This window comes from Juglans regia, chromosome 13 (assembly GCF_001411555.2).
Source record: "Juglans regia cultivar Chandler chromosome 13, Walnut 2.0, whole genome shotgun sequence".
In the NCBI taxonomy this organism is placed as follows: Eukaryota; Viridiplantae; Streptophyta; class Magnoliopsida; order Fagales; family Juglandaceae; genus Juglans; species Juglans regia.
The window spans coordinates 32117215-32127461 of NC_049913.1; the positions used below are offsets into that span (position 1 = coordinate 32117215).

At 34.3% G+C, this 10247-nt stretch overlaps 1 protein-coding gene across 1 annotated transcript; it reads left to right on the plus strand.

The window, feature by feature from the left end:
- The first annotated feature begins 2456 nt into the window (after positions 1-2456).
- LOC118344170 (probable terpene synthase 2) lies at positions 2457-5954 on the plus strand. Its single transcript, XM_035684137.1, has 7 exons — positions 2457-2639; positions 3040-3310; positions 3589-3964; positions 4119-4343; positions 4427-4565; positions 4674-4919; positions 5517-5954. The coding sequence occupies exons 1-7, from the start codon at positions 2508-2510 to the stop codon at positions 5808-5810; spliced, it is 1683 nt and encodes a 560-aa protein (XP_035540030.1). The 5' UTR covers positions 2457-2507; the 3' UTR covers positions 5811-5954.
- Positions 5955-10247: the final 4293 nt, after the last annotated feature.

Below are 10247 nucleotides of genomic sequence, written 5' to 3' on the forward strand. Positions count from 1 at the left end.
ACATCATTCCGTGGCGGGACACCTGGACTCCTCTCACCTTTGGATCTATTGTATCTCAGTTTTATTGCCGCTAAAAGAAATTCAACATTTTATTATGAATATTATTGTTTTAAAAAGTTTGTAAGAAATTGCAAATTTTTACATAACACTACTTATAAAAGAAAGAAAATTTTTACTCATAAAGTGTAAGAGTATTTTTTATAAAATGTGATAATATTTTTCATAAAGCGTAGATTGTAAAGTACATAATAATAATAATAATAATAATAATAATAATAATAATAATAATAATAACTGATTAAAAGAATTTTTTTAAAAATAAAACTCATATAAATAATATTTTTTTTGTGTCATTACTTAGTGATGATGACCTGGCAATTGACAGTGAAGAAAATTAAATTTTTTTAACCCTATTCTCTAGTACTTGTCATTACAAGCTTTATTTTTACTTATTTTGATAAAATCTTGTAATAAACTATTACGTTGAATATAAATACTACAAATTTTTACTTTTTTCTTAATAATGTAATTTATATACACTAACCATTGTAAGTGCTTTTATTGATCTTCATTAGTTTTTCCTTAATTACACTAACAATTCTTTTCGTTTATATAAACTTATATATAAGCTGTTAATTACTTTTTTTTTATATTAATTAATCAAAAATAATATTTCAAGATGTTTTTATTTCTTTAGAGTATTTTTATCTGTTTTAGAAAATTTCTATCTTGGAGGCCTCTTAATATTATATTTTAAATAATAATAATATATATCAGTATTATTTTTTAAAGAATCTAAGAATTTTTATTTAGGGGCGGCTTCCCTGTGAGTTGGATTAATAGAACATCGGTTGATAGCTAGGGAATTGTAGAGATCTAAACATGAACAACTTTTTTCTTTATAAACGTGTACGACTTTGATACTGATTTTTTTTTAGATGAATACAATTCTTTGATACTGATTGATACAATAGTCCACAGGGAAATACAATTTTGATACAATAGGGAAGTGCGACAGTGATCCTTGCATGTGAATGTGTGGTTAATAAAAATTCAAAACTAAAAATTCTACTAATCATTCTTACACTATACATTACATATAATTATTTTATTTTTTCTTTTATTAAATATGTGGTGTGTGGAAGATGAGTAAAATAACTCAATTAGTTTAAAAAGAATAAACCAATTTTTTTTTAAACAAAATTAAAAAAACTAAAAATTAATAAAAATAAATGTGGTGCGTGATGTATGGAGATGATGAGTAGCAAAACTCTTATTGCATTATTAATGGAAATGAACACCGAATAACAAGTTGAATATGAGATTTATCACGGAAGGAAAAACACTGAGAGATACTAGGAAATTAGTGGCTCTTATGCCCAAATGCCAATGACATCTCGTACAGTCGATTAATGGTCTAATATGAGAAAAATCAAATTGAAAAATGACTGTAATTGAGAAAATTTAAAAGAGGTAAAGCTATCGGAAGAACTTTAAAAGAAATATACCCCAGAATCAAGCCTGGAGTTCGACAACGACTCTGATACCATATAGAAAATAGAAATAAAATAAAACAAGAGATGGGGAAGTTGGGAGAATAAGAGACTTTGTGGGTTACATCTTTACTATTATCAATTGTGCTTAAATAAATAACAAATGTCCTTATTTATAAGTGAATGAAGATATAGAAAGAATGAAAATACAATAAATCAATGATACAAATTGATACTGATTAATTTACACCATAAACTACATATGGTAGAGAATGTTGCTTCGTTTGGGAACACATCCCATCTTATCCGATCTCAAACTTTCTTATATATCTCTTAAGCACAAACGCTTTTTAATTTTTAATTTTTAATTTTTTCATCTAATTATTACCTAATCATTACAACTTTCTTGAACTTCCAAAGAAAACACATAAAATAATTCAATTTTTACAAATTTGAAAACAAAAATAATATTACTCTAACAATATTTTTAAATTTATAATATTTTTATTCAATTTTTTTCTCTCATTTTCCAAAACCCAATAAAACATACATCTTAAACCAACCCATTTCATTACACTATTCACAGATTTTTCAATTCATCTCATTCCCCAAACTAAGACTAGGTCATATTACCAAAGATACTATGAATATATTTTATAATAGAGTTAGTCTATATACAGTCTTCAAATATGAACTGTTCATGCAAGTCTATAAAGTTATAATTAAAAATAAATTTAACTTATAATAATATCATTTTTAAAATGATATTTTTTTCCTTTTACGTCCATTCATTAATAGAATTGTATATGTAATTTTTCACTTTAAAATACAAATAGAATTTCTCTTGGGCGATAATATTCTAACACATGCATGCATGTATGGCGTTGTCCGTATGCAACGTCGTAGGTATCTATATATAAGTGGCCTTGCGTAAGTTGTTCATTCACAACACTTGAAGAACAACTAGCACTAAGCCAACTCCGTCTCCATTTATACACCAAGTTGTTCTACAAAATGTCTCTTCCTTCATCGATTATTCCTTCTCAAACCCAGAATCCAAGTATGTCTGTTGTAAAACGTCCGTTGGCAACTTTTCACCCAAGCGTTTGGGGAGATAAATTCATCTCTTATAATAGCAAGTCCAAGGTACGTAATTGAATATTTGTGAAGCCTCTCTCTCTCTCTCTCTCTCTCTCTCTCTCTCTCTCTACATATATATATATATATATATATAAATGATAGAGTTACAATTTCTTTACAATTTTTCGGCAATTTTCAAATAAAATGGTGTTTTTATTTATATTATTTACAGCTTATCAATAAGATAGTATTTTTTTTTTTAAATTCAAACTCATCAAATCAAAATTAAAATTAAAATAAATATTTAAGAAAATATTATTTTATTTGAAGATTGTAGAAAAATTATAAAGAGGTTGTAACTCTATCATTTATATATATATATATATATATATATATATATATATATATATTCAAATGCTTACGGTCATGAAAATGTGTATTATGATCTATCATCTTTGTGCTGTAGGAGATTACCTCTGAGAGCTTGGAGAAAGTTCAAAGGCTGAAGGAAAAAGTGCAGAGCTTGCTGATGGGTCCCGTCGATGATATATCACAAAAGTTGGAGCTGATTGATGCGATCCAACGCTTAGGCGTGTCTTACCAATTTGAAAGTGAGATTGATAACATACTCCAACAAATTCACAACAATGATGACGACACTGGAGACTTTGACGACCTCTACACAGTTTCTCTCCGTTTTCGCTTACTGAGGCAGCAGGGTTATAACACTCCGAGTGGTAATTACTAATTAGTACTCATTAGACAGTTAAAATAAAAGAATAAATTAAAAGGCCAAAGCTTAATAAATTTAGTTAAGAAATGATTGAAGAATGCTACAATAATTCATTAAAAAATGGAACTAGAGCATGCAACTTGATGGGTGCTTCATCAAAATGCTTATTCGACACTGTATTGTTTCTCATAGAAAATATATATTGGTATTGTTTTGTTTACGGAAACTTTAGCTGCACAGATCATATACTTGTGCTCATGTGTTGGGGTGGCAATGACACAGATGTTTTCAGCAAGTTTAAGGATAGTGAAGGGATCAACTTCAAGGAATCAATTATTCACGACGTGCGAGGTATTTTAAGCCTTTATGAAGCTTCGCATATGAGGGTCCATGGAGAAGATATACTCGATGAAGCACTTCATTTTACTACAACGCAACTCGAGTCGATGGTGAGTAATTTAAACCCTGCTGTTGCTGCACAAGTGCGCCGTGCCTTGGAGCGGCCTCTTCGAAAATGTTTGCCAAGATTAGAGGCGAGGCATTATTTTTCTACCTATCCAGAAACTGCTTCATTTAATGAAGTTGTTCTCAACTTCGCTAAGTTGGATTTTAACATGCTACAACGGCAACACCAGAAGGAAGTTTCCGAGCTCTCGAGGTAATTAAGGCCATATATATAGATCACATGCATGGTATCGCACTTCATTATATAATATATACCTGTTGGTGTTAATTTTGTATATGCATATATATATATATATATATATATATGGCAAGATTTGATGTCAATTTCCGTTGCAATTTTTGCTTAGGTGGTGGAGAGAATATTTAGGGGTCCCGGAAAAGATATCGTATGTCCGAGATAGAGTGGTGGAGTTGTACTTCATATGGATTTTGGGACAGTACTTTGAACCCCAATATTCTCATGGGCGGATGATGCTTGGCAAAGTGACCTGCTTGCTCTCAATAATGGATGATACATATGATGCCTACGGTACATTTGAAGAGCTCCAACTCTTTACAGATGCAGTTATAAGGTTAACTTAATGGCTCTTCTATCGGATCCAGAATTTATAATGGATGATCTGTATTTGTTTTTTAATAAATTAATAACTTTCAGGTGGGATATCCGCTGCATAGAGCAACTCCCAGAGTACATGAAATCTATCTACAAAGCACTCTTGCATGTTACTAAGGAAATTGAGGAAGATATGTCCAAGGAAGGAAGGATATACGGCCTTTACTATACAAAGGAAAAAGTACGACATGACCAACAATTAATCACTACTTTTACGGGCCTCTTTTTTCACTAAATTTTGAATTTTTATACTCTGAATGTATGTTTTCGTGGTTCTTAATGCAACCAGATCAAATGCCTAGCTCAAGCTTACCTTCTTGAAGCCAAATGGATGATGGAAAAATATATACCCACGGTGGAGGAGTACATAAGGAATGCCCTAGTAACCGGTGGTTACGCTGCACTTGTAACCTTATCTTTTCTTGGCATGGGAGATGCAACAAAGGAGGTCTTCGATTGGGCTTGCGGTAACCCTAAGATTGTTAAAGCAGCAGAAACGATAGGCAGACTCATGGATGACCTTGTTTCTACTGAGGTATACAACTTGGGACGTCCAATATCGATACAACCTATTAAAAAAAAGGAAAAGAAAAAGCAAACTACCGATTGCTTCAATATTCATATCTCTATACACACACACACACATATATTCAGTTTATAGTGATAAAATTGGACACTCTCTCATTGCAAAAAATCAAGAAAGTAATCTCAATTAGAATATTCTTCATGCTAACTACCAACATTGCATGCATGTAGATATTTCACATGCATTATCTACATTAAATTCAGCTTTTAAGATAAGTAGTAATTTTACATTTATAGAATCATAGCAAAGGTTTTTAATTTGATCTCAAACTCTATACTTTACGATATAATTAGTTAAATATTCCACTTGTTGGCGATGTCCACTTTTTTATAAGAGAGTCTGGTCAGGTGAGAGGAGCATTAAATATATAAAATATAATAAGTAGATTTTATTATATGTTATATATCCTTAATAATTCTTTTCCCTAGCTAGCTCTACATTCAGTAGGCAATGTGCTAACATCATTTTCGCAGTCCCACAAATTAATCTTATGCCATTGATGTTATTGGAAATAAAATCACTAAATGTTTCTATTTTTTGCTGCAGTTTGAGCAAAAGAGAGAACACGTTGTCTCTGCCATCGACTGCTATATGAAGCAGCACGGTGTCTCAAAGCATGAGGCAGAAGAAGAATTTAAGAAGCAGATCGTGAATGCATGGAAAGATATTAACAACGACTTCCTTAAACCTACTCAAGTGCCAAAGCATTTCCTAGAGCGCGTTCTCAATCTCGCACGTGTAATGGATGTTGTTTACAAGGATGGTGATGCATACACAAAGGTTACACAAGTGTTGATGGACGGTATCACTTCATTGCTTGTTGATCCAGTGCAGATATGAGTCTATCTATTTATAGTGTTGGCCAGTAAACCATACGTCGACGACCTATTCTATCGATGTGAAATAATGATCAACGTCTTTAGCAATGGTGAATGTTTCACTTTTGATGAATAAAAGCTTTTCTATATATATGTGTTTGTTTAATTATCCATTTACAACATACAACAATGGAATTTTATTAGAGCCTGTGCACCCTCCTCAGAGGATAGCACCTCACCATAACCTTCCAGAATAAAATCTCAATGGAATGCAAGCATCAATACTGACCAATAGGATTACTTTAGCATATTCTAGAGAATGTTTTGATATTCTATAAATACTGAATAGTACTCAGCTGTGCATAAGAAATATGGTTGAAAAGTCTATATTATGTTCTTTGTGTACATTCTAATTTGATGAATTCTAGTTGATGAATTTTATCGAATATGTTGTGTGCATTGGCTTTTATTCTCTGTTTTAGTTTATTCAACATGGTATCAGCAGCCCAATAGGACTTATGTCCACCTTTTATTCTCCGATTCATCATGGCTCCACCCAAACACTCTTCTCCTAATCCTTCTATCACTAATTTTGCAACTCAACTTATCACCATTAAACTCTCCACCAACAACTATCTTCTTTGGTATGCTTAAATTACTACATTTCTTAAAGGAAATCAGCTTTTTGGGTATGTCGATGGAACCTTACCCATGCCTCCCGCCACCATCAATGATGCCCCCAACCCAGAATATACTTCCTGGAACCTCCATGACCAATTAATCATGTCTGTTATTTACTCTTCTCTCAGCGATACAGTGCTCTCCCATATCTTGGATTGCTTTACTTCTCCTCAAATATGGCAAACTCTCCATGGTTTATATTCTGCACAGTCCATAGCTCACCTTATGCACACGAAATTTCAATTGGCAACACTCAAAAAAGGATCTGACTCTATTTATGTGTATTTTCACAAGGCTAAGGCTTTGTCGGCTTCTCGCAATGTCGCAGGCCATCCCCTTCCTGAATTCTCATCTATCTTTTGAGTGGCTTAGAGATAGATTTGGAGTCGATGGTATCCTCCATTACCACTCGACCATATCCCCTCTCCACTTCTCAGCTTTATAGTTTCCTTGTAAATCATGAGTCGCCCCTTAATAACCAACCACAGTCCCTTCTCTCCGTTGCTTGTTTCTCAGCTAATTCCACCACTACACGTTCAACAAACCAATTTTCTTCCGCTCCACCTAACCGAAGTCGATGTCGTGGCTTTCGGTGAGGTCGAGGTGGTCGCTCCTTCAATCCATCCTCCCCTAATTTCTTTCCTCCTCAACACACAAATCGTCCTGCATGTCAGCTTTGTCACCGCGTTGGCCACACTGTCGTCTCTTGTTATCATCGTTTTTTTCATGCATATCAGTCCCCCCTCCCTCATCTTTCGCTGCTAATTTTACAAAATTTTCAAATCCCTCACCTTTTTCTAAGAGTTGGTTTCCAAATACAACTGCGTCCACCCACTTCACGTCTTACTTTTTTAAGCTCAATCTGGATTCCTTTTCCTATCAGGGACCTGATCAAGTAACCATTGGTAATGGCTCCTCTCTGGCTATTCGGAACTCTAGATCTGGCTTACTCCCAACACATTTTGGCAATGTTCTCCTTCGTCAATTATTTCATGTTCCATTGATTTCTAGAAATTTATTATCTGTCTGTCAATTTTATTTATTTTTTGTTTGTTTTTTTTTAAAAAGAGGATGGTACCCAAATTTTATTGATAGCCTTCACTTATGGTGGAGGAAAACCGTGGTTACAACTATAGATACATGTGGAGTACAAACATTCAAAAAATTCCAAAACCAGGTATCAAAAGTTCTAAGATTTCCAACCAGAATACAATATACCCAAAAGGAAAATGCTTAGCAATATATATATAAAACCAATCTAAGAACTTGCAAGAAAACAAGAACAAAGAATCCGCATGCATATAAAGTAAATAAAACAGATAAAGCAGATGCATCTTACCAAGAAACACCTTACGAGATCCGCAAATAAGGAAGACCAAGTTTATCCATGCGAAGAAGGCCTCTTAAATTGCTGGGCAGTCTATATCTATCACTTGTCCAATCCATATCTAAACCCGCAGCTCCACTCTTGGCAAGAGAATCAGCCACCACATTTCCTTCTCAAAAAATATGTTTCACATTGTACTCCATAGACTCAAGAAAAACAAGTAGCTCATCACAGAAATCCTATAAATATCAAATATTACAGTTACCCATAGTGATTCAATCCACAAGAATTTGGGAGTCAATCTCAATTTCTACCCTATGAAAGTCGAGTTGATAGCACCTCCAAACCCCTTCCAATAAACTCCGCATTTCAGCAAAGTTATTAGAGCCTTGACCTAAGAAGACAGAATAAGCCGCACACAAATTACCATTCTTGTCCCGAATACCACCCCTTGCTCTTGACGACCCAGGATTACCAAAATTACTCCCATCCGTATTAAGTTTAACCCAGCCCTGTTGAGGCTTATGCCATCTCACCAAACGAACCTTCTTAGAAACGGGAAGTAAAACCGGAATCTCTAACCGATTTAAAATCACCACTTTAATGATCATTTTCATAATTTGGCGAAACCATAATTTTATAGCATACCAAACAAACTCAATCGTTCCAATCTTATCTTCAAACCTAGCTTTGCAACGCCTCTGCCAAAGCTTCCAAGAAACTATCGACGGGAGGAGACCAAAAATAGTTCGTAATTGAGAAGACTTACCAGCACGAAGAAACCAAAAATTTATTTGCTCCTGCCAAGTGCAAAAGATACCCATATGCAACCCTAACTGAGTCGCAGCCAGATGCCAAATTTGATGAGCAAAGTCACCAGCACAAAAAATGTGATTAATATCTTCAATGTGACCTCTAGCATAACAATTACATTTAGAAACAATGGGAATACCAACCATTTTAATTTTATCATCAACACTCAAACAGTTATTGGAAGCCTTCCATATCATAATAGAAATTTTTTTAGGAAGGTTATTATGCCAAATCCATTGAGCCCAAGGTAAAGGCTGATATGAACCGGCGGTGCTCGAAATCTGATGCAATCCCAAGCACTTTTCATAGTAAACTTACCATGAGTCGTCAATTTTTGTTTAGACAATTCTGTTTTCTTTGAATTTAACTCATCTGGTTTCTTTGTGAATGATTTACATTCCCAGGGGGTACTTCTTCAGGGCCCCGTTAAGAATGGTTGGTATGTCCTTCCAGATAATCAGGCAGTCTCTCTTCCGTCTCAGCATGCTTTAATTGGCGAATGAACTTTATCACAAATCTGGCATTCCCAACTTGGTCACCCCTCTTCACTTATCACCTCTTTCACTATACGGAATTACAACCTTCCTGTCAATAGCACCTCCACCCAGTCTCCTTACTCGACATGTCTCCAAGCAAATCACATGCTCTACCTCATCCACCCTCATCTTCTCATTCTACATTTCCTTTTCAGTTATTATTTTTAGATGTTTGGGGACCTGCACTTGTGCTGTCCTCTAGTGGTTTTCGATTTTTATCTTTCTATTGTTGATGATTTTTACCAAATACATTTGGCTTTTTCCATTACATGTGAAATCTGATGTCTCTACAATTTTTTTTTTATCTTTTGTTAAATATGTGAGCAATACCTTTCCTAAAAATATAATTGACATCCAATCTGATTGGGGTGGAAAGTTCTGCCCCTTTCATGCCATTTTGCAAAATCTTGGAATTTCTCACAGAATTACATGTCCATACTCTCATGCACAAAATGACAGTATTGAAAGACGTCATCGTCATATTGTTGAAACTGGACTTTCTCTTCTAACCCAGTCTTCAATGCCTACCAAATATTGGGTTGACGCCTTCCAAACTGCAGTTTTTTTTATTAATCGAATGCCCACTCCTATTCTTCATTTCATTTCTCCCTTTGAAGGTCCTTTTAGATCTCTCCCTGATTATACATTTTTACGTGTTTTTGGTTCAACTTGTTGGCCCAATATTCGTCCTTTTAATCGTCACAAATTAGATATAAGCTCTCAACTTTGTGTATTTTTAGGATACACTTCTAATCACAAAGGATATAATTGTTTGCATATCCCCTCCGGCAAAATTCACATTTCGAGTGATTTCCGTTTTGATGAAAATGTTTTTCCCTTTGCCTCTCCTCTACTGACTATTCCCATCAGGCCTCCTCTCCTTCGATCTCACATCACCAATCAAGTCTCTCTACTCCTCCCCCACCACGGCGGAGGAAAAACCCCTTACAAGTATACTAACTTATCATCGCCCAAACGAGTCAATTGAGGGATGTTAAGAGAGTGAAAAATTGCTTAGTTCTATAGCAGCACGAAGTAAAGGGGGCCAGTTTTCAAGTGAAAATAGTCATCAAATAAGTAAGCAATAAAGTGGTTGAAGTCA

Coding starts and splice junctions, on each gene's coding strand:
- LOC118344170 (XM_035684137.1), top strand. CDS start 2,508: ATGTCTCTTCCTTCATCGATTATTCCTTCTCAAACCCAGAATCCAAGT. Junction 4,344..4,426: donor TTTACAGATGCAGTTATAAG/GTTAACTTAATG, acceptor AATAACTTTCAG/GTGGGATATCCGCTGCATAG. Junction 4,920..5,516: donor ATGACCTTGTTTCTACTGAG/GTATACAACTTG, acceptor TTTTTGCTGCAG/TTTGAGCAAAAGAGAGAACA.